The sequence below is a fragment of the Anguilla anguilla genome, chromosome 7 (genome assembly GCF_013347855.1).
Source record: "Anguilla anguilla isolate fAngAng1 chromosome 7, fAngAng1.pri, whole genome shotgun sequence".
NCBI classification, from domain to species: domain Eukaryota; kingdom Metazoa; phylum Chordata; class Actinopteri; order Anguilliformes; family Anguillidae; genus Anguilla; species Anguilla anguilla.
In genome coordinates, this window is record NC_049207.1 from 20,988,321 (window position 1) to 21,013,634 (window position 25,314).

General features: G+C 42.2%; 1 protein-coding gene across 5 annotated transcripts in view; it reads left to right on the forward strand.

Moving 5' to 3' along the window:
- The first annotated feature begins 6,468 nt into the window (after nt 1-6,468).
- Nucleotides 6,469-25,314, forward strand: part of pde5ab (phosphodiesterase 5A, cGMP-specific, b) — a 56,501-nt gene continuing 37,655 nt past the window's right edge. The window contains exon 1 of one of the 5 annotated variants that reach the window (XM_035426579.1): nt 6,469-6,600. In XM_035426579.1, coding sequence (XP_035282470.1) covers nt 6,596-6,600 — 5 coding nt within the window. In that variant the 5' untranslated portion in view covers nt 6,469-6,595. Of the gene's footprint in view, nt 6,601-7,601; nt 7,676-11,645; nt 11,746-21,790; nt 22,081-25,314 lie in introns of those variants that run through there. The other 4 variants (XM_035426581.1, XM_035426580.1, XM_035426578.1 and 1 more) reach the window with 4 other exon arrangements.

A 25,314-nucleotide genomic window follows, 5' to 3' on the forward strand; every position in this document is an offset into this window, starting at 1 on the left:
CGACCGATGCTATCTCGCCTCAGCCTAGCTCTCACCGTCCGCAAAGACCACGGATCTGTTTCTCGTCCAGACTTCCTAATGACTTCCTGATTACAGAGCAGAGAGAGAGGGATACCGCACATTCGCTCGCGGGATTTGCGCGATCCTGCCGGCCGCGGTCGCGGTCGCGACAAGGCAGGTGAGCCCGGCGGCTGAGAGTCCAAAAGGACAAAGCGGCGGTAGTTTTCCTCTTCTCCTGTTTACTGTACCGTCAGACAAGATTTGTTCCGCGGGGCGCAACAGTCCTGGATTCATGGGCCTCTCAAAGTAAGCAACCGGAACATAAATTAGCAGTGGAGTTGAGTGAATCCATGACATAGGCTGCCCGGTTAGATAAGCCATATTTGGCATGGGAAGAAAGCCAGGCTCAGAGTTGCTTACAGCCTGCCTTTATTGAAAGCATCAAACTGTCTGTCAAGGCAGTTTTGCACAGTGACCCTTCGCAAAAGAATGGTCGCAAAGTGCTTTGGGATCCTGTCCAACACAAGGCGAGTGTCCACACAAGGTGTACTGTTGCAATTAAATTAGCCAGCTCTTTATGAGCTGTGTGTTAATATTAATAATACACGGTAAAGATAGATTGTAGCCTCCTGCTCAGAGACACCTAAAGGACCCCACAGGTGGATGTGATGAAGCCCGCATATGTACCATAGGTATCATAGCACCATAAGAGTTAACAGTCTCGTAATCCTATTATAGAGAGATCAGACTCAAAGACCCTGATTTCATTTTTGTTATTTTGTGCATTCCCTGCATGGTTTCCCTCAGAACGGCTCACCATTCAAACTGCTTGGGCTGTTTTGTCTGGATCTGTTATGGGAGCGCGTGCCAAATGGATACGGCATGTTTGTGTAGGCTCCCCACAGTAAACGCTGCAGTCTCCGCGTCGTTAGCGTACCGGGCATGTTTGCGAGCGAAACGGCCCGCACTACAAACCCAAACCACCTATTCTGGTTTCCACTGGTCTGCACGAAGAATACGCCCCAACCAGTGAAAACGAGGCAAGTCCGGGACAGAGTCCTGGTGTCTCCCTGACCAATTACAGGGTAACTACCCGACAATTATCCAACTGGCACAAACAGAGCCTCAGTGTCCCACAAGCCAATGCCATCTCCCACCAGGCCGCAAAAACACTGAGTGGAAAATGCCAGCGGGGGGGGGGGGGGGGGGGGGGGGGATTCTGGCAATTGCAGTGGGGTGAATATGGGGACAGAAAAGGACTCTGTGGTAAAGAGCACTGTAAGGGAACATGGCAGAGACCAGATGGCTTATTGATGCTGCAGCTCAGAAAAACTCTTCCTTATTTTTAGGTGCACAGAGGGTGATGTGACACTAAGTAAAATGGATGGGGGTACAGTAATCTGTGGTGTGATGCACTGTTGTAGTCATGGGCGGGTGGCTACCACTTAAATAATATCCTAGCCCACCCATTTATCTTGGCTGAACCATCACACCCATTTGTGAATGCTCACCTATGCACAAAAATTGGGGGACCTGCAGTCCTATATGGTTTACCTAATTTGGATATATATATCTCAAATTTAAAGCTGACAGTCTGCGCTTTATCCCCTTTATTTCATTTCAAATGCAATTTGTTGGAACACGGTGCCAAAACAACAAAAAATGTGTCACTGTCCAAATACTTATAGACTGCACTGTAATTCTAGTTCTATGCAGGCCCAACTACTGCTTATTAATAATTCTGGCTATGCTGGCGGTGTAATGAACGGTTTGGGCTGTCCTGACCGTGCATACTTTTAAGGCTTGATTATAATTACACTGCCAAGCCCTGCCGCTCTTGTGAATACAATGGACATGTGGGCTAGGTCATCCTTACACATGGAAATCTGCAATTGCACTCAGATTCTGAAGGCAACATCAACTCAGTCATTTTATTACGTAAGAAGGCAACGGCAAAAAACCGATGTACTGTAACTAATTTTAGCCCCTAATTTTTTCTACAAATTGTAATGTGTATACCACTCATGTTTGTATTCCTGCCCCTGTTGCTACAGTGTTTTCCATCAACTTGGGAGAGGGCAGAATAGTTCAGAGCATGTGCTGCCAGCCCCTGATTGGCTTCAGCCTGCCACTGACAGCAGGGGCAAATCAGAATTCGATTCTGGTAAAGTTCATCGCTTTCATCAAGGATTAGCGCTCTGGAAGTACCACCCAGAAGGAAAAACAATCTCTATTTCCTTACTTATGTCCTGATAATGGACACAGATTGTTTGGAGTAAGGCATCCTTGTCGCATAAACTCCTGTGTGGCACCCACTAAAAACCCATGTCTGTATACGGAAAAGAGAGTCCTCTATTAATGGAGAAAAAAGGTATTTCAAGTGGTCTGTGCACATCAAAGTAAGGGGCCATACTTCTGGTCCACCATCTTTCCAATGGAAATGGCCAATGTCCTGGTGACTGGTGTTTTCAGTTCGAAAGGGTTCGTCCAGAGTACCACACACATCAGTCTTGCCACACAGAACCCTGTATGATAGCTACTCTGTAGTGCAGCTATTTTGAATTTTTCCTTGTTCAGGATTTAGCTATTCTGGACATTTAGTTAGAACTGGGATGTAAACACGGAATTGTGTGTGGAATAAGTAACATTAGCAGGCCATAGTGCTATCTGTATCCTATACAAATATTAGCCTCTTTATTTTCTCAAAATACCACATAATATGTATATATTCAAGGCTATGGATAGCTGGTACTTTATGAGAATTGTAGCGACCTTATCTGATCTGTGTTCTGTAGTTGTTCCAACATCCTATGCGTCGCTTTGAATAAAGCCGCTGACAAAAAAAATGTCATGTAATATTACTTTGTTATATTCTTGAGGTATAGAGTTAGAAATAAGTGACTGAAATAAATGCAGGTGAACAACCGATGACTAAGCAGTTATGCTGTGTTTTATCATCAGTGAACCATGATGAGTCCATGGGAGTCTTTGTTTGCAACTTTGCAACTTTGGTAGCTTTGTTAGTGAAGTTGGCTACACATAGCTAGATAGTATGCATACTGTATCAATTCAGTTCCTGACTGAAAGAAATGCTGGTGAATTACCGAGCTAGTTATAAGTTAACTATAAACAGTAACGGCAGTTCTCATAGGGTGTAGATATCTTGTTGGGAGAACAGAATTCAATAGAAAAGCTACCCAACCTTGGGCATCTAGTTGCCTAAAGAAACTAGCTAGCTGAAAGTAACCTTACTTACAGGTGCAACAGAAAACAGGTCACTTTTCATCCCCTTGGCAAACTTCAGCTGATGACACCAAGGAAAAGCAATTCCAAGGTTGACTCTAGTTATTGAACAAGCCCTGCAAGCTTGTCTTTTTGCTTCGCTGTATCTAAGTTTCTTAGCATCCATCATTGCAGCAGCTAACAAGCAACAAACACTTCTGGAATCTGATCCCAAACTACAGGCTCTATTACTACACCCACCTTTCCCCACACAGAAAAGAGTACCGAACACATTTTAGAATAACAAATACAGGTAAAAGGTGTTCAAATTTGGCTAAACTAAGACATACATTGCCAGTACATCATATTTATATACGCCTTAGCATGATTATTTTATAATATTTTCAAGTAAAAAACCTGCATAGCCTGCCTTTAATGTTACGTGCCACCAGTTTAGCTGAGCCAGATGGAACATTGGAAGTTGGCCCATCACCATTTTCATTTATCTGGCTAATGGTAGCTATAAAAGGATGCTTTGCTTGCAGCTGCATGTGTGTGTTTATGTGTGCGTATGTGGAATGTAGGAATCTTCATTTTCTTTACAACCGCCACACACACACACACGCAGGCACACACACACACCGGTTCACTCTCGCCCCCTTCATTCACAGTTTTTGTGTGGTGTTAGCTCTTTCCCTTTCCCACTGGAGAGCCAGAACCTGCACATACAGGGACCACATCTGACCCACACGCTGCTTTCCTGTTCCATCGCTGCACTGCAGTCACAGCGACGACGCCCATCATGCTATGGCGGTATCTCCCCTTCTCTCTCCCAACAGCCACAAAGCTTTCAAGGATCCCTTTTGCAAGACATTTTAAACATGCTCGTAGACAAATAAGTAAAAGGCATTTTAGCACTAGGGCAATCAACAATCCTTAGCACTAGTGGCACTTAAATTTCCTTCGAACCACATCCTTGAAACCTTTGAGCCTGTTTCCCGTGTTTGCAGCATTCTTTGTTGGAAACATTACGAAATTTTTCATTCTGGTGAAAATACCGCCAAGTAATTAATGATCGAGAATGTTCTCCCCTTTAATGCTATTTTGTATACCTACCTTGTTGTTTGCCGTAATTGGCGAGTTTTCCTGTCCCCCTTACCTGCGTGAGTAAAGTCCTCAATATTCACTGCCGACACTGAGGGAGGCAAAGCAGCTATGCAGTTCTCCCACCTCTGCTCAGATCTCATCATAAACAAGCACCCGTGGGCCTAGCTAACCATGGTCAGTGTGTGTGTGTGTGTGTGTAGAATGTAGGCTCACTGTTAACAAACACCCACGGACCGAGCTGACCATGATCAGTATGCATGTGTGTGTGTGTGTGTGTGTGTGTGTGTGTGTGTGTAGAATGTAGGCTCACCGGTAAGAAACACCCACGGACCGAGCTGACCATGATCAGTATGCATGTGTGTGTGTGTGTGTGTGTGTGTGTGTGTGTGTGTGTAGAATGTAGGCTCACCGGTAAGAAACACCCACGGACCGAGCTGACCATGATCAGTATGCGTGTGTGTGTGTGTGTGTTTGTGTGTGTGTGTGTGTGTAGAATGCAGGCTCTCCGTTAAGAAACACCCACGGACCGAGCTGACCATGATCAGTATGCGTGTGTGTGTGTGTGTGTTTGTGTGTGTGTGTGTGTGTAGAATGTAGGCTCACCGGTAAGAAACACCCACGGACCGAGCTGACCATGATCAGTATGCGTGTGTGTGTGTGTGTGTTTGTGTGTGTGTGTGTGTGTGTAGAATGCAGGCTCTCCGTTAAGAAACACCCACGGACCGAGCTGACCATGATCAGTATGCGTGTTTGTGTGTGTGTGTGTGTGTAGAATGTAGGCTCACCAGTAAGAAACACCCACGGACCGAGCTGACTATGATCAGTATGCATGTGTGTGCGTGTGCGTGTGTAGAATGTAGGCTCACCGGTAAGAAACACCCACGGACCGAGCTGACCATGATCAGTATGCATGTGTGTGTGTGTGTGTGTGTGTGTGTGTGTGCGTGTGTAGAATGTAGGCTCACCGGTAAGAAACACCCACGGACCGAGCTGACCATGATCAGTATGCGTGTGTGTGTGTGTGTGTGTGTGTGTGTAGAATGTAGGCTCACCGTTAAGAAACGCTTGCGGGCTGAGCTGACCGGGGTTAGTATGGCAGTAAGGTAATGGAAAAACTGATTTAAACCAGCCTGGTGTCTTACAGTGTCCTGCTTATGTGCTGTGCTCTCTTCTGGGATACTCATTCCTTTGTGTATTGCCTGTGTCTGGCCTTGCAATAAACCTCACTAAATTAAGTTTTGTTTGATGGGTTTAAACCTGAGTCTAATTATCTGGTAAATATGATCACTTAATGTTTTTATTATTATCTCTTTTTTTACACAGAAAACAACAGCTTCCTGCAGCAAGTCCCCTTACTCCTTATCTTGTGCCCCTAGGTGTGTCTGAAATCACCTCTAGTGCTCTTTTAGACAAGCTCTGGAAATTTCTGTGCCATGTGAATTCAGTGTAATTTTGTTCTGTTACAGGATCGTTCACCTGAAGAAGCTTTTGCTGTTAAACAGTGACAGGTTGCATTCTCTGTAATTGAATCCTAGCGTGATAAGGAAGTGCACATACGTAATGTGACACTATCTTGCTCCTCACGTTGGTGACCCCTCTGGCTGTTGAGCCATGTTTCTAGGATCAGTTGAACTTAAAGATCACACGTCTGTAGTGCAGGACATGGCCAAGGATGGACCATTTACAGACCACTTGCTGAACGGAGTGTTCCGAATGCCAGAAGGTTGTGTGTTTCATTCCCAGTTAGTTTACACTGAAAGGTAAGGAGAGTTCCACCTTTGGGCTCAGTGCCATTAACCTGGGGGACTGGACAGGGTGGTTTGGGGGCCGGGCAGGATGGTGTGGGGCGGGGCGGGGCAGGGCACAGGGCACAGGGCTAGGTCTGTGGCCTTGTCCCTCACTGACCAAACCTGAAAATTAATATGGTGGAGCCCTCCTTTCCAATCTGTATGGTTAGCTATTGCTGCTACCGGGGGGTGGGGTAGGGGGTGTGTCTGCTAAGGTCCCTCCCATGGCAGCGGGAGCAATTAAAAATCTCTCTCCGTCCCCTTCTTGCCCCCAAAAAAGGACATTAACAAACATCTTCATCCTGCTTCGGCAGCATCCAGTTTGGAGCCAGAGAGAAAAAAAGTTTGACAAAAGGGTTGGAGGGGGGGAGGTGGGGGGGGGAAAGAGAGAGAACTCGCAACAGGCTATTTCTAATCCGAGAGCAGGGGCAGCGGCAGCAACTGCAGAGGGCGGAAAGCTCCCAGCTCGCTCTGCAGCCATGGGGTGAGTACAGGGGGACGGGGATGCGCCGTACGGGGGTACGGGCAGGGGTGACGGAGGGTTTGGTCTTCGTGGGCTCCGTGAGCTGCGTCTGTGTCTGCGAGACGGGGAGGCTGAGCTGCCAGCACTCTTCAGACCAGCCAGAGCAGAGCGTTCCCTCCCGCTATGGAGCAGTTACAAAAGCCTTTAACGATTTATGAGGTAAACTTCACCGAGCACAAGTGTCCTTTCCACAACAATAGAGCAGAGCACGCGCTCACAGTTGGGAAAGTGTGTCTCGATGCGTGCGTGTGCGTGTGTGTGTGTGTGTGCGTGTGCTTTGTGTGCCTGCCATTAAGACCTGGCAGCATTGAGAGATTCTTGGAAGTTCTCAGAACTCAGCACACTGGCTGACCGTTTCGCACTGCCATAAAGAGTACAAAGCACTGCTTCAGAGGAACATAAAAGCGGGAGCGGGAGCGTGATTGTGTGTAATTCATGTCCGGGACTGTTTTTGTTTTCTTTTTCAAGACTGCCGCCACAAGATTTGTTGCGTGAGATGTTTTTCTGTGTTGTTTATTGCTCACTATTTAGCCTTGTTAGGGCAACGTGTGTTTATGTTCCTGCCTGAGTTTGTGTATCGTCTCAAAGACAGGTTTGGTGTTTCCTGGTACTGTAGTGTGGATTGTTGAGATGAGTATACACTCTCGGGGTTGTTGTGATAACCCGTAATGTTGAACAGAAGAGTCACACACTGTAAATCACGCAGTTCTGGGACAGTGTTTTTACACAGAGCGGCCCCGGGGGTCGTTACAGTAGAGTCTGATGCAGTGGGGTGCCCTGTTAAGGAAACCTGGGGCTGGCAAGCATCATGGGGCTGGTAAGCATCCTTTTTCACCACTTGAGTGGGAACGATCCCTATTGGCTGAGTGTTGGTCATGTGGTTCCACTATCTGGTCAGCATGGAGCAGGATGTTCATACCAGAGAGAGCCCCCCATATTCTCAGTTGTCCCTCTTTCCATAAGGTGTGACTTATTCAAAGGAAGCCTTTAGGTGCGGTACATGGAACGAGGATCGTGGGCGAGATTTGTGGTGCCGGTAAGGAGCAACATGAAAGCAATGATGGAATGTAAAGGCAATCAAATTTGTAGTCTATTTGCAATTTGGAGTATATTCTGTTTCGACTCCATTTCAATTCGTTTGGCTCTGGGAATGACAAAAATCTGCATAGATCATTATGGGCATTTTTCAGTTCATGAAATTAATGTAATTTTCTGAATTGACTCAGCTGGCATGACATGTACCCCAACACTGTTTTGCTAAGCTGTTGAAGATGTTTCGGTATGATGTTAGAGGCATTTTCCCAAATGACAATTTCTGCTTCCTGGAACATTCCCAGAAATTTGGGGTAAATGCCCCAAGTATGTTTTTCTGGTCTCCTGGGTCTCTTAAGTGTTATTTTTAAGGCAGAGGGAAAATTTCAGGAGAAGTTTAAGAATGCTTTCTTCAGTTGTGTTATTCGACTTAAACTTTAATAGTTTGAATTGTGTATGGTTATTCATAGTCATTTTATCAGAGAAGTCAGCAATGGTCAACAAATCTGGCATTGCGGTGTTTATATACGGAATATTCTATAGACACAAATCCTCCATGATGTGTTTACATGACTACATGATAGCCATCAGGGGATGTTTCAAATGGGTTGTGAATATGACATGCTTGGAATGTTTTTTTTTTTGACAGAACATGTTGAGGAACACAGCATCTCACAACCAAAAAGCAGTCTAACCAGAATGCTCCACAGTATTTTTTAAACATGTCATGTTTTGTGGGATGGTGGTTGATATGTTCTTTGTTTTCAGTATCAGATTTTCAAACGGTGATTAAAAAAAGAAAAAAGCTCAGTTTAGAGATGTCAGAATGGTTAAACAAGACAGTGTGGTGCTAGTTTGGTATTTGTATTGATTAGGTCCTCGGCTGTGGCGAAACACACACTGTCTGCATGGGGCATCAAAATATACAGGGCAACAAAGCATACATGGCATAAAACATACAGGGCAACAAAAAGTTTAAAAGGTATGTTCAATCTCAGAAATACTTGGGGTATCAAGTTGCATTTGTAACCTAACAGATTGGGAAGAGTGCTGTTTTCATAAGGCCTGGAAGTGGTGGAAAGGCTTTTGCATTTCTGTTTTTACTGATGCTGCATACCGCAGTGTGGATGGCTTATCTGTGATGTGGGAAGGTCAGATAGTAGCTTAGCTGTTACCACTCGCATGCCTGATCCTAAGATTCGTCATTGCTATATATGGCGGTTTCACCACTATCAGGGCTGTTCCACATTCCAAACTTAAACACTAAAATCTCTTTCTTTCATTTTGTGCTGAGAAAAAGTTGCCATCTCTGATCGGCTTTGACACCACTCGGAAACATTCTCACGAGAGCAAGCGTCCTGCAGATCAACAGACTTCCAGCACTATCCTGTGCTAAACCTCGTATGCGGTTACATAGCCCAGGCCACCACAGTTCCCAGTGTTTCACGGGAAACCTACACATGCATTTTCAACACAGATATTGCAGAATCATTCAGTGATAAAACTGCCACATGCCGTTAAACACACAAATAAAAGAAAGTATGAGAACTCTTTTACACCCGTTTTTTAATCATTATACCTTTCAAATTCACAAGGGGAAAACGAGTCAGAATGCATTGTATAATCTGTTTTCAGATATAAAATGCACTACATGACATTGCAATTATAAAATGCCATTCCCCCGTGCGCTGATCTGCAGTGATTGAAAAGACTTCAGAGGGTGTCTCCGGCTGCCGGGAGGGTTCCGCTCGGGCATTTCCAGCTCCTTCCTGCCGCGGGCGGCACGAAGGGCAGCCGTCTGAATTGCCCGCCGGCGGGGCACCTGAGGGCCCGTGATTGTGGCGCGGCGGCCGTTTTTTTGTGCCCGCCCCGCACAGGAATCAGGTTAGCGTTCCTTTGATCGGTTTCCCTTCAGAAAGCAGGCTGTAATCTATCATCAGTGGCATGGTGATTAGCTTCGCCGCTCTCTCGCCGGGGCAAGGCCGAGCCGAAGCGTGGAACGGAAGCACAATGCGCCGTGAATGAGCGCGGCCTACGCCGTGATTGAAAACCTTTTCCCGCCTTTTGTGTTCGGTGGATTACGCCAGGGGAGGGCGGCGGAGAAGAAAATAAGTGTAAAATGAAATATATGTTGATTGCTGTATATATTTAAATAATTTCATTCAAAAATATGTACTGTACGACAAAGGAGTGTGCTTTGATTCATTTTCATGAGCGGTCATTTTCGTGCAATTTCTATGCTTTATGCTTTTTTATGCTTTATTCTTCAGTTCTCACGCAATCATCCTGAGGTCCTTGATGACTAAAAAATAATGACAATACAAGTCTTGTGTCTCCATGATTTTGTGACCAATGATTACCAAGAATTTAAATACGTAACGTGCCACCTGGCATGGTACGTTTACTTATTGTTTTTGTTGAATGGTATAATGGCAATAAAGCACATTTGTTAAAACAGTGTTTACAGTAGTTCAGTTGGTCATGTGTGTTGAATGTGCTCGCAGAGTGCATTTGCTAGTGGTGTATGTTGGCTGGCCTAGTGTGCTGTTGGTGGCGTGTGTGATCGGTACAGAACATTGGTTGGCGGTGTCTTTTGATTGGGAGAGTGTGTTGATGGTAATGCATGTATTTTTCAAAAATCATTTTTTATGGTTTAAGGTTACTCATCAAGTCTCTGTTTCGAGTGCTGCTAATGATTATTCCCGAAATTTCAGATATTTGCTGTATATTACATTCTGCCTAAACTTAATTTGTCATGGATATTCTGTTTTGATATTGGAGCCAAGACTAAATTACAAAGGAGACTTGCCCTCAGTCCCTGCATTAGACACACATACCATGGAACTGCTTCTGTGTTCTTGGTATTTTCTTCCTCTCTTATTTTGAGAGAGAAAATTCAGTGCATCGAGGAATAGAGAGGTCAAAGGTTTGATTTGAGCTGAGCCTTGAAGACCATTTCACTAACCATGACTTGGTGATAGGAAGATATAGCAAAGCAACATCTGTGTGGTTGCTATTATACTGTAATTGCAGCCACCAGCAATGGAAAAAGATTGCTGCTGACTGCAGTGCCCACCACAGGTCATGAATGTCTATTTTCAGTCAAAGGATCCTGACACTGAGATTTCAAACTCTTCTTTATTTTAATTAACTAGTTGGAGTGCTTTGTCTTTCTTGTGTTCAGAGGCGCCATCAGGGATTGTAGGTCCCATGAAAAGCTCTCACACCCCAGGCCACTCCAGAAAATCCTATGTTATAATATTTTCTGAGGGCCCTTGGAATCCTCCCCCCCCCATTCCACCTCCACCCCCAACACAGCAGTGCATTTGCTTTTCAGTTCTTAATTCCCACAGGGGGAAGGTGATGAGACGGCCAAGTTCCAATTGTTGTTATAAAATTCCAGTTCTTCATGCCTGTTATTCTGCGTGCTTATTCTAAATATAACGGCAAACGGCGGGTAGATATACACGTGTGGCTGACGTCACAGAGGAGATGGAAACTTGAAGAGCAGCCCCAAAAACAACATGTCATGATAGCCTTCTTAAGGAATTTATCATGTGTGAAATGTGGAAAAAAGTTGGCGGATTAACAGCAATAATGCGGTGAGACAAGGACTTCTCCCTCCCAGAACTGAGTTGCGGTTTTTATATGAATGGGACAAAGTGCATCTGGAGCCATGCCTGGCTGGGATTAGGATAATATGTCAATGTGCTTCCTGTCCTAAAGTTGTGACATGCATTGCCATTAGTAACGTAAGCATTTTTTTGAAGGATGGCAAAGGTTTATGCAAAGGGAAACGGCGTAATAAATTCCCATGTGAGGCCAAATAAACAGAACAGAACCAGGAAGATAATAAATGTTAGCTGGCCAAATATGGACATCCCCAGTGTCTTTTGTACTTATCGCGTACTTGGGAATAAGCTTGTTGGTTCATTCTTGCCTGGGCGGCTGCTTGCTTTGTTCTCCGGCTGCACGGTGAGCGCTGCAGAACTCTGTTTTGTTGGAATCTGGATCTTAGGAACCCACTGAATTCCCATGGAAATGAGATCATTCTTCATTCTCCTGAGAACACAGGTATGGACCGTGTGATTGATGCAACCCGAAATCGAGTTTTCTCTGAATTTTGTCTGTGTGCAAGCAGCAGGTGGTTTCAGCCACAGGAGGGGCTGCCTTAGTGTAGTATCACAACCATATTTCAAATAACAGCACGAGGTACTGTGGCAGAGTTCAAATATCCTCAAGGAAGAGAATCAGAAAATTGATACGGTACTTTGAGGAAACATTTCTAAAGGTACAGTAGCATGCGGTGATAAGGAATTTGTGCAGGAGAAAATAATTGATCTTTTTGGCACGTGAATGGTTGTGTGTGTTTGTGTGCGTATGTGCTTGTGCGCGCACATGCGTGTGCATGTGTGTGCGTATGCACGTGCGTGTGTGTGCATGTACATCTTTGTGTGTTTACATGTGAACAGGCATGTGTGTGCATGTGCGTGTGTGTATGTGTGTGTTTATGTAGGAGAATGCAAACTGGGTGACTCTCTCTACAATCAATGTATTCCAGGCGAAATAGTTGTCACCTTAGCTCACATTCCTGATTAACCCTATCACAATAGCTCTTGTTTTGGTGCAATTACAAACTACTAACCGAATAAGTTCAGCTACAATTATTAGCAGTGACTGATTATCAGGCAGTGCGGCATGCCATTTCTCGGACTCGCGGATAATCGCAGATACTGGGCTGTAGTATTCCAGTTGGACTGATACTTGGAATATTTATTGATTAACGATGAAAGCTGCGTTGGCGTTGTTGGCACATTCCGAGTACAGCTCAGCCTTTCCCTGGAGAGGGAACACTGTGTCTCTGACTGGCTATGGAAATGGAGTATTCTCCTCTGAGATGTAGCCTCAGTATAAACAACTAGAGAAGTCAGGTGGGGAAATAGCTTGAAACCTACAGAGATATGAGGATGTGCCCTTGGGCAAAGTACTTTCGTTTAGCTGGTAAAACAAATATGCAGCTGTAAAACCGTGTTACAGAATGTGTCGGTGGTTAACGAATTATACAGCTACAGCTATGCTTTTCTCTCTAGATAACAGGGAGTAAACGCAAGGTTTTGGGGACTCCTTGAAGATCTTTGGCAGAGCTTTTCTGAACAATCATAAGAATCCAAACAGAAGGTCATGACATTGTCAATTTACAAAATGATTTTTTACTGTGGTGTCATATAACTTACTATATAACATGAAACAGATCACCAGAATCATATTCTAGTTCTAGGAATCAGGACTTTTAAACAGGAAGTTGGCAGCTTTAACTATGTAGCTATCTGTGTTGCCCTAGACACAGACATCAGCAGAGCAAATAAATGGGTACATCGTGTAGTGTAATGCAGAGTAGTGCTGGAAGTATGGGTACAATTGCATGTTGCACGCAATACCTAGGTTCCCAGTGACTTTACAAAACAGCATGGTTTTCCTGGATCAGGTGCCCGCGCCTACTTCCATCTAAGGGTAGGTCCCTTCTCTGTAAGACGGAAAACATTTTGCTTTAGGTTATTCAAGTGGTATTTTTCCCCTAGAGATTTTTAACAAGCTCAAGACATACACTTTCCTCCATAGCCCAGAGGCTGGATAGTTTCAGGAGAGACCACAACAACACAGCGAAAGGCTTTGGACATATCCTAATACCTCTTATGAACATCCTAAAACAGAGATGGGCAGCAAGGGCCATATTTGTATCTGATGTTCATGCCAACTTCAGGGATAAATTATTTCATTAGCCCTAACATTTATGCCATCTGACATTTTAGCTGCATTTCCTGATAAGCACATGAATGACAGCCAAAGACTGTTCTTGTGTCCCTATGTGAAATGTTTTACTGTGATCTAATCTATACTGAATCAGTGTTGGTATATACAGCCAAATAGCTCATTAGCCAGGGTAATCGGTGGAAACAGAAACCTACATACACACCAGCTGCCCAGGACTGGAACTGCCAACCTCTGTCCTAGAATCTGAAAGCTTTGTTTCTCAAAGGCAAGGATCCAAGTATTAAAAGTTTTTTTGCCAGCTGGAAAAGGGCTTTTTTCATTGATAATAACAGTTGTTTAAAAATAACAATCCATAATTGCATTATGGTGTAATTTTAGTCTCAAAGAATTTACCATGTCGTATTCAAAATTCAAATATAATTATGCAGTTTCATTGGATCACATGAGTTCTATATTTCAGTGTACATTTCAATATGAAATGAGTTCACAATCATTTTAGGCAGTGATTAATGGATTCAAGAAAAGACTCAAAGGAAGACACTGAAACAAACAGAACAAGAGTCTTTAAAATGTAGGTCACAAAAATGATTAGTTATGTTTTTACTTATTTAAAAAGATTATTCTAGAGAAGCAATCTCACAAATAAATTCCATCCATAAACTTTGACCAGGGATTAAATAACGTGGCAAATATGTGAAAATACTTTCATGAATACATCTGTGAATTTCTTTGTTCAAATGTACAATTAAATAATATCGATACCCAACCCCGGATGCATTGTTCAAGATTGTGTAGTAGGTGGAGCCAGGCTGAAATAGTGAGTGCAATTACTCTTTAACTTCTTTGCTTTCAGTTACCAGTAGTGACTGTTATATCAGCATTAGAATGTTCAGTTAAGAAGATTCGAATCACATGTGATCTTACATCTCAAAAGGCTAAATAAAAGCGAAAGTAAAGAGAGGTTCTATGACTCATGACCCAAGCATTTTATTTATAGTACTGTCAGTAATAAACTGGGGAAATTACACAATTACCATGTAGAAAACAAGGAAACAAATCTTCATATGTTTCCAGGTTTTCTACTTGGTAATTGTGTAATACATTATGGCTGCCACAAAACGTCAGCTCAGATAGGTTCACAGGCAAGATCAACAGCTGCTGCTTGTCAGAGTTTGGCTGTAGGTTTGTCCAGGTCTCGGAGTCGCATGAACCTTTGTATGATCGATGAGTAATGGTGTTTTTGAGGAACTTACTGTACAGTCCACAGGTTGAACTGTCCAGAGAATGAATTTGGCCATCACTTGTCCTGTGGTTCTGTGAGGCTAACAGGCAGCAATTCAAAGATATATGTTATTCTTGTCTACAATCGGGTGTCATTTCTGATGTGGATTACAGCTTGACTGGAGAGGAGGAGGCAGGCGTTCTGTAATTCCTGTCTCAGAGGAGGACACATTGCTGCTTAAATGACCAATATATTAGCCTGCATTAAAACTTTAACCCACCACCTCAAAGGTCAAATGCTATTATCTGGGAGTACAAAAACAGAGATAATTTTCTCCTCCCTTGCATAAGTGATAAAGCTGCAGTATGAGTGGTAACAGGGCAAATAAACAGTGATTGGCTGTTTCAGCATGGCTTTTGGCCTATCAGGAGGAGTAGGTGGTGCTGTGTGCGCATGAATTAGCTTCAAGGTCGTCCATCTCCTACTGTTGAGGAAGTACACAGAGAATGATGAGTCAGGTGCACAATGCATCTCAAGTTTCCTCAACCTAAAACATGCTGTATTTGTGTGTGTATGTGTGTGTGTGTGTGTGTGTGTGTGTGTGCACACGTGTGTGTGTGTGTACGTGTGTGTGTGTTTGTGTGCATGCATGTGTGTATGTGTTTATGAATGGGATAATACATTCAGAACTGTTAACTGTTCAGCACGCATAGGAATGTTTGGGTAGGTTTGACCTCCTTTGATCATTTCATTGATTGCCTCAGTGGGCTGAAGTCATTCAGTATACATGGATTGTCATGAGCACAGACTTTTAGGCCTGTGTATAATCAACACTCATCTTTAACTTTGAATCCCATGTAAATGAAAGCAGTTTATTTTTTCTTCCCAGACTCTCCCTGCTGAGTACGTTTTACTGATTGCTGAACTCGCCAAATTATGTGAAGGAAAAAAATTCTTATTGAATTTAATTGTTAGTCGAAGTTGAAAACAAATGTTGCCTTACAGCTACTCAACTCCAGGTCCTTGGGGCCGCAGTATTTGCAAGTGCTGTATTTGCTTCAACCATGCACCTTACCATTTAATTTCACTAATTATTTTGCCTCATTGGCCCAGGACGTGAGCTCATCGGTGAAATCAGGTGGTGTAGTGCATGGTTGGAGCAAAAACCTGCAGACACTGCAGTCTTCAGGATCTGGAGTTGAGTAGTCCTATAGCATAGACATCTCTACTCAAGTCTGTGTTACAGTATATCATAACTACTGTATGACTGGGAACTCACAGAGGTGGCACACCACTGGTTTTGGTCTGCGGGCACTGTAGTAGGTTGTTTTAAGTCCACCAGGGCCCCTTGTGTTACCATTGAAAAGGCATAGGGGAAGTACCTGTCAATTTCTTGAATTTTTCATTAGGATATGAGATTGCATCAGCTTGGATCCTGGGATTAAATCTGTTCCTGATTTCAGGATGAACGTAAAATCTAAGGAATGCAATTCCTGAAAGGGAAAATGTTTGTTTGTTATATCTGATTTGTTTTTATTGAAAGTAGTCAGCCAGTTATAAACTCACTACACACACTACTTTTGCAATTCATTGCAACTCTTAAAATATACTACAATAACTGAGTGAACCATTGCATAGTTACTATATTGTAGTTTTATTTTCAGAAGGAGAGCCAAGGATTTCTGGTCTGTTTATTTTTCTATAGAAAATTTTTTGTAAAATCCTCATGAGAATATTTTAACACATCTACGGAGTTCTCTGAAAAAAACCTCCTTGCTTCTGAAACAGCCCATGATGCAAACAGTCACTGTTCTTTTGTATGCTCAGAGGTGCCTAGTGAGATGTCGCATGTGAACCAATGTATGAAAAGTGGAGCCCTTCAGACAGATAGATTAATGATGGACCTTCCTTCACCTCGAGAAAACTGAACCGTTTCTTACTTTTCTAAATCAGTGCACGGCAACAGAGTTCAAATGGAGGTGAGGTATAATTCTATGGCATAGGAGGCATTCTGAGTTATTACACTGGAGCCTGCTAGATGCATTCCAGATGGATGCAGCCATTGTTGGAAAAAAGATATTTTTCTTGAAATACAGGCCTCAAAACTTTCACAACTTTACTAAATAAATGGGTTTTTGAGACTCTGACACACTGTTTTCATTTTTTATTTATTTAAATGCTACGGACCATTGAACAAGGAGATAAAGTGAAGGCATTCTCAGACTTTGAGTATTTTGAAGCCAGAACTCATCATAGAATTTAAGAGAACATAAGGATTTTGCTAAATCACAGTATTTGTCATTGCAGGGGTTTAGTGATTGACTCCAACCCTAACCCCCACCTACTTTTTGAGATGAATATAGAAAATCACCATAGACAATGAAAATGTTACAACCCCTGCTATTTTAATGGGCAATGGGTATTTTCATAAAATATGCTTATGCACGAGTAGCTGAAGAATGAAAGAAGAATGCACAATTTTGATGTCAAGTGAGGTTAATTGTTTTTCCATTCTATACCTCCAGAATTTGTTAGAGCCACTATAATTAGATATTATTATAGATTGTCAATAACAGAGACCATAGATTTTCCAGGGTTTCTTGGCCTACCTGCTCTACTCCTATTATTTTGTTCAGTTTTGAGTGTCTCTAAAGTGGTTTTGGTTTGATCTCTACAGATGAGAATGCTTTGGAGAATTTCCTAATTTTAGGAATTCAATTATGAAAACATGGACAGGATAGCAGTAATATTAGCCATAAAATAATAGATATGAAACAGAGGGGAGGAATGGCGGTGCAGTGGGTAGCACTGTCACCTCACAGCAAAAAGGTCCTGGGTGTTCTTCCCGTGTCCACGTGGGTTTCCTCCGGGTACTCCAGTTTCCTCCCTCAGTCCAATGGCGTGCAGGTAGGCTAATTGGAGACTCTAAATTGCCCATCGGTATGAGTGTGTGAGTGTATGGTGTGTGTGTCCTGTGATAGATTGGCGGCCTGTCCAGGGTGTATTCCTGGCTGTCGCCCAATGCATACTGGGGTAGGCTCCAGCACCCCCATGCGACCCTGCCCAGGATAAGCAGGTATAGATAATGGATGGATGGACATGAAACCGAGTTGTGCTGAAGATATGAAATCACAAACCCTGCATTCAGTTACTGCAAAGTAAATTCTGGAATTTGGAATTTGAGAGACCATGGTGTTATACACACATATGTGCATGCCAATATATGTTTTCACTAGAAGTGAGCCTTGGCTTAGTAGAGGTGCAATGTTCTGTACAGTGTGCTCTTAGCCTTAGTCAGCGTGCCACTCATAGGGTTTTGAATGTTTTTGTAGCAGTATGGCAGAGCTTGATGATAATTGCAATCATCAGAAAGGTCACAGTGTTCGTGAACTTCAGAGGAACACACTGGCAAGTGGCAATTAAGCCAAAACGTTTTATCACTCTAAGCAGACAAGATAATCTCAACTGGCACTCCAAAGTCCTCATTTTGTATGAAAAACACTGCCATGTTGCCCCTCTTTAAAACTGTCTCACGAAGATGTCATGTGCGTAGGACAGATCTGTTAACGGTTTTCCCCTCCCACATTTTCAAAACTTCAAAAACTGGGGTCCTGCCAAGCCAGTGATATTTCACTTTTTTTGAACATGTTTCCGCCGTCCCAGGAAATGGCTTCCGTCGGAATGCGATTCTGACCACACCGTCCTTCAGTGTAAACTTTCGCTGCATGCTGCATCGGCCATTCTCACAATATCACAGCTGGGAATCGCTGACACTGCCCAGACACTCCACTGTTGAGAGAGAAAGGCGGGGTAGTAATGTATTATTTCATCTCTGAGAACAATCGCCCATGGGAATTTACATCTGGGCCGAGAGACTTTTTCCTTTTCATTTTGCTTACACCAGATGTCTCCTCCGGGCCACAGGGACTGTTCTGTGCTTTCTCAGATGGGACAGTGTCAAGAGCACCCCACCCAGCCTTCCTGACTGTGCACTCGCACTGTACCCATTCCCAAATTCAATCGCACCTGTCCCGGGGGAAACGTCCCTGGTGGGTCCCCCTCAGAAAGAGACACCTGTAGTCGCCTCAGACCTCGTCTGTGACGTGAGGACAGAGTCAAAGGTTCTTTATGTGGCTTACAGGGCAAGGCATCTGAGGCTGAGAATCAAATGAGAGAGAGATCAGCAGATTTCAAACAGTGCTTGCTGCGCTTGTCCGATTGGTACATAAAGAAGTATGAATTGGACAAAGAGCTATAGAAAGTGACAACACAACTCATGCTGCGCTGTTTTACATACTCAGCTCTGCCACACACATGCATGCACACACACACACACACACACACACATATACACGTGCACACACACACACACACAGACACACACACACAAACACACACACACACACACACACACACACACACAATGCGGGCATGCGTTGGGACAAAAAACTTTCTTTACGCAGGTACATTCTCATATGCTCAGCTCTGTTCAATAACAATGGATTTAATGGATGACAACTATTTTTCAGTACATAATGCCTCTATTTTGCTAATCTACTACAGGGATTTCCCCTTGTCCTCTTCCCCCAAACATAAAGTCTCCCAGTTTAAAATTTATAGCTTTGATAAAAGACAAGTGTACACAAACCATGATGTATTTCAATGGTTTCTTGCTGTAAGACAAGACTCAGTTAAGTAGACTTATGTCAGAGAGTGCGAAAGTTGTAAATCCCACACATATTTCTCACTGACACATGTTTACTGTTGGCCCTTTTAGACAGACTCCGGGGCAAAGTCCCATGACCGTTAGTACAGGATGAAGCTCTAAGGAATTGTGGGTAAATGGACTTTTCTATAGAGCAGTTCCTGTGGGAGGCTCCCATTAGAGGCAGATGCCAACACGTGACATATCCAGGGTAAATATTTACAAATTTTTGCATCAAAACTAACATTTCAAGCAGAGTTAGAGAATGCAAAAATTAAGTACTTGCGGACCAAACTGATTTACTACCTGCAAAGAGCACAGTGTTTGGAACTGAATTAAGGTACTTTAATTTACAACCTCATTCCCAAATGTACAGGAAAACAGAAATAAATTATTTTATTTTTATACTGCTTGTTCAGTATGCACAGAATGTCTTATAGTTTCCAACATCTGACAAAATGTTCACAACTGACAGAATGAGAACATTGTTTTCACAAAAGTATTCTTGTTTTAAGAGGGAGGATTTTCATGCGAACATTTTAAAATGAGAAAATACGCTGGGACTTGTAAAAGACAGTGTAGCCTATAATCTTATAATTAGTTAAACATGGTTAGGATGATTTTTCTCATGGAACTGGAATTATGTAATACACAAAATTTTCTCATTTTAGATTTTGTAAAATGGGCAGAGAACGTCCCCACAAAGAGAGGTCATTTTCTGTTTTAGTAGTCAATCTCATATGAAATGCACATTGGAAGAGCATTGTGTAATTTACTATCCTGCACTCTGAAAGTTACAGTGCTGTGCGCTTATCTCCCCATGGCTCTAAGTGTAGTCAAAGTTTACAGTAGAGTGAGGCACTGTTTAAATTGCTCCCAGAGAAGAGCGTTGTTTGACTTGTGACTGACAGGTGAACCATCACACTCGTCTCTCCAACAAAAGAGAATCTAAATCTGCTCCTGTGGCTCAATGATATCCCAAAAATATCCGCTTTTTAAAAAAAAAAATTTTTTTACACAAGCCGCCATACCTGTCATCCTAAAAAAATCTTACCTTTGTAGATTTCGTAATTGTACTTTAGTCATATGTTTATTGCATCATGAAATGTCTGGCAACCTTGGCCCTCAAGACCCACAATCAGCTCTTGTTTCTATTCTTATAGGGAAATTAATTAGGCTTCCTTAGTTTATTGATTAATTCATTAAGACGCATAGTTGTAAAATGAATACTGATCTGCATTTGTCATTCTTCTCCTGACAGGTAATTTGCTGCTAGTCAATTTAAAAAAAAGGTGTTGAGTAGTTTTCATGTTTGTGAATATAATAGCCTAGCTTTGTTTAATGCCAGATATTCATAATAAAACCATATTGAATAATGGCCTTTTCATAGAATTTTGACATTTACGTAAACATGCCGTTTGTCAGCACATTTTTTAACTAACTGACCGGAGACATCAAACCCAGATGAGTATTAAATCAACAGCTCAATCAGATTGAATTAATCAGAAGCAGTCGGGCCAAAGAAAGAGACAGCTTGACTTCTTCCTCTGTGTTGGCTCTACTCTAAAGTATTGATCCAATGGTCTGGTGCTCCAGTGCTGTTGGAAGAGAGATAGCCTGTGTTTCTTGTCCTGACCCGTTGTGGAGATTGAGGCAAATCCGGGCAACAGCTTGAAGGAGAGGGGTGTGGTTGCCTTCTTTATGTTCTGTCAAGCTTACACAGTAGCCCCGAGGGGTACACACTTATCGGCTGGTCGTTACTGAACCCCACTCTCTCTTAAGAGCCAGAACACCATATGCCTTTCAGGCACGTTTGGTTTTCTCATGAGGAAAAAGAACCACCATCTGTTGGTAAAGTAACACCAGCCCAAACTGCAGGACACACCAAGCTCACAGCATCACAACGTTACGGGTGCCATTGATTTTACCATCCCCCTCTCCCCCCGAAACACTATGCACGTTTTTTTTTTCCCCCAACTGTCCTTTTTTCTCAACTGTGACTTTCACTGAATGTCAGTGAAATGTAATGCCACAGTATCTGATTAACCATATATGTGCATGTATGGTGTACTGTGCTGTTCATATCAAACAGATACAGTATACTAACCTGTGCCCCTTTCCATTGTTTACTGTTTCATTGTGTTCACCCTTTATCAACGAAAACAAATTAGAGGAAATAAATGCAGGGAGAGTATAATTTCGAGGCTGTAAACAAACTCAGCACTCACTGTGTGGCTATTCACGCCCTAGAAGTGCATGCTACTCGGGGCATACATCTTAAACATTTCACAGCGTGTCAATCGAAAAATGCGACCTGTGCAATTCCACGTTTGTAGCGAGTATTACTCCATGTTTTCCCTATTGCCTTTGCTCGTTGTTAGAGAGAGAGAGAGAGAGAGAGAGAGAGAGAGAGAGAGAGAGAGAGCGAGCGAGAGAGACGATGTATGCAGCTTCTCGACTTGAGATCAGAGGCATTGCAGAATTCTGTCAGGACGCGCGCATCATGTAGGCTGAGCGAGACGTATTTTCTTTCACTACTCTGGAAGAAGAACAACACAGGGGAAGTGACATATATTTAATCTAAATTAATTTCATGGGAAGTTGGCTCAGGAATGGAGAGTTGTGATTCCCAAACAGGCGACAGGATGGAGGCATGGTTGGACGATCACTTGGACTTCGCTCACTCCTACTTTGTAAGAAAAGCCACGAGGTAAGCTTAGGCTTTAAGTGTTACTAACTGATTTCAGGTTTGTGCACACGTTTTCACTGATATGCGATCATACTGTCTGAAAGTGCAAATAAGGCGGTCTTTCGCCACCATTTACTGCTGTATAGTTGAGGGGAGTATTTAGTCACTGCGATTCAAAGGTATACCCTACCTGTTCTGTATTGTGGGTTGCTGTGGTAACAATATTGAGTTATGTCGCTACATTTAATAGTGCACATCTGTCCTGCAGCAACATTTGTCACTTCAGATTTCATTGACATCTTTTCATTCTCAGCGCTATCGATCTAGTTAAGTAATCAGTTACCGTTCAAAGCAAGATCGATACATTTCAAAAGATGCTCATATTTAATCACTAACGCCTTTTCTATTCCACAAATACTGTGTTGTTACCAAATGTATTGCTGGTATGCTTTTCATGATTTGTTTAACAATACATTATATAGGCTTTATGATAAAACTATAGCTCACGGGGTACCTTTTACCGAATACAAATTTCTTTTGGGCACGATCTTCACCTGAAAACCTGAAGTTTAGCTCGGACGTTTTCAGTTTTGTTTATAGCCTACTGGATCTATCCAGTATTGTAACTAATTTGTCGTGCAACCTCAATTGAATTCACGGCGTAACTGAACCTTCATAATTGTTCTTCTTTGACAAAGATCTTGTCAACCGTGCTTTAATTTATTTATTAGCCTATAATTTAAAGTCTACAGCACCAAAAGGAAAAGGCTATCACCATCGCAGTTTGGATTTCTCGCACGCGACACTGTATTGTACAGTAGGGGAAAATACAGCCTACACGTGACAGTCAAACAGAGTCACAATGAATTGACAGTCACCGCAGATACTGTCCGGAGGGGGGAGGCAAAGGACACTGCAGGATATTACATTAAAACAGTTTCGACAGTTAAAACTCCTCGCCAACTGAACAGATACACATTCACAGAGCTTCTATTTGCAGCTGTTTTCAAACAATCAGAAATAAGAGAAAGGGAGATTCTATTTGCAGCTGTTTTCAAACAATCAGAAATGAGAGAAAGAGAGAGACCAGTCCAAATATGGAAGTTTTATTCGGTATTATTATAGAATCGCAATGTGATTCAAGTACAGCCATATTTGTTTAGCGTTTAGAGGACTAATTTGGTTGATATCAGATAACATAAGCGAGTAGTAAAAACGTCTAATTTTTAGAATATATGGACTCCAATGTTGATCTCACACAAAAGTAGATTTAGAAAAGAGCATATTTTCTTGATGGTCACGGTCATTTCAAGAAATTAAATGTGCCACCCCCTTTGATGCACTTAAGATGTCAACGGGAGTGTTTTCTGTCGCGTTTTTAGCAAAAAAGAGTGCATGATTTTGTCAGAATTTGTTCAATTTAATAAACTGCACTCAAAGCAAAACATAGCCTATAAATGTTGGTCAATGAAAAATGGTATAGTTCCTCGTCAGTCAGCAAATACAGTTTTTGAGCTGGTGCTCTGTAGAGTGAAAGCTATTGATTTTGTAATATATAGTGAAGACACATTAAGTAGCAGTATAAATGGTTCGTCAACTATGCAGCAGTCACAGTTGTTATCACAAAGGATCGCTCTAGCTACAGAGTGGTCATTTGTGTGTTATGCTGAGGAGCCAAGTCGCTATCTTCTTGCCGTTCCACAGTGGCAGTTTTTATATTGCCGGCAGACCTTGACATGCCCTTAACACTTTCATTGCTTGCATTTTACAACTTGTTTATGCTACTTTTTTCCTTTCTTCAGTGAGATGGAACAGCAGTGTTCCATGATTTGAACCCATAACCTCAGTTTCAAACCCTTATCAATGCTAGCTGTTGCTACCTTATAATGCTGTGAAGTACCATTACTGTAGAACCAACAAATGTCTGGCAACATAGGGACATGTAAAAGGGAAAATTGGATATAATAGTCTATAATATATTCCAACCTGTCTCTGAATGTACCTCTTTAATGTTAATGAATCAGCGAAGACTAGGAAAGTAGGAAAGTTTAGCATTGTCTTAGAGAAGAGGGTGGCTTAAATCTCCCAAATTTGGTGGTTTACTATTATGTCGCACAAATATTTATATTGATCATAGTATTAATAATCAGAATGAGGAACCATGGATAGACATTGACGATGACCAATTACAACCTTATAATTTATATCCCTTTTTTCCAAGCATAAAATTAAACCTGAAAATTCCATTATGAAGCTTAAATGCTTCGAAAAAAAAACATGTTAGGGCAAGAAATAAACATCCTTAAATACTGTATACTCGTATCTGGAATAATCAATCAATAACTATTCAAAGCATCCACTTATACAAGCAATCATGGATAAATTGTGGAATTCAGAATGCATCAGATATTTTAAAAAGGAGTATAGTGTACAGCTTGAAAACACATACAAGCTAAAAGATACAGAAATATTTAAATACCTACAACTACAAAATTGGATAATGCAAAACAATCCACTATTCCATCTGCAACGGAAATAAATCCTTTTTAATTTTGATGAAAAGAGAAACTTGATTAAATGGAAAATATGTTTGGAACTCACACATGAAATTACTACTAATGGAATTTACGTTTAAATCAATAGAATTTGATGACAATAGTATATTATAGTAGAGATAAAATTCTTAAGTTTGATACCAACTCCTCAGCTATATGCTTGAAGTGTCACATTTAAAGTGACTCCCTTATACATGCCTTTTGGTATTGTGAGAACATTAGGAAGATTTGGGAGGATATTGAAGGATGGATATCAGGGGTGTGTAACTGAAAAGTGACATTTACACCCCTGATCTGTGTTTTTCAAAATGTGGAAAATGTGAGATATCCAACTGGATGGCAGATCCTTCATTAGTTTTTAAGACATTAATACTGCAAAATTGGAAAAATACTGGAGCACCTAAATTTGAGAAGTGGAAAACACTCAGAAACTATTTGAGTATAGAAAGGACAATGTCAGCGGACAGTAACAAAAAGAAACACTTCAATGAGATATGGGGGAAAATGTATGAAGCACTGTAGCCTATACGGAGTTGAAGAATCATTCAGCGGTTTGATCAATAAAGGAACCCCTTTTAACAAAATGTATCTTGTCTTGAGCTGTGTTGCTATGAGCGTTTGTGAAGAGATCAGTGTCTGTTTGAGTCTTGGGCAGTGGGGAAGGGGTGGGTGGGGGTATGTAGATGTTTATGTTAGTGAC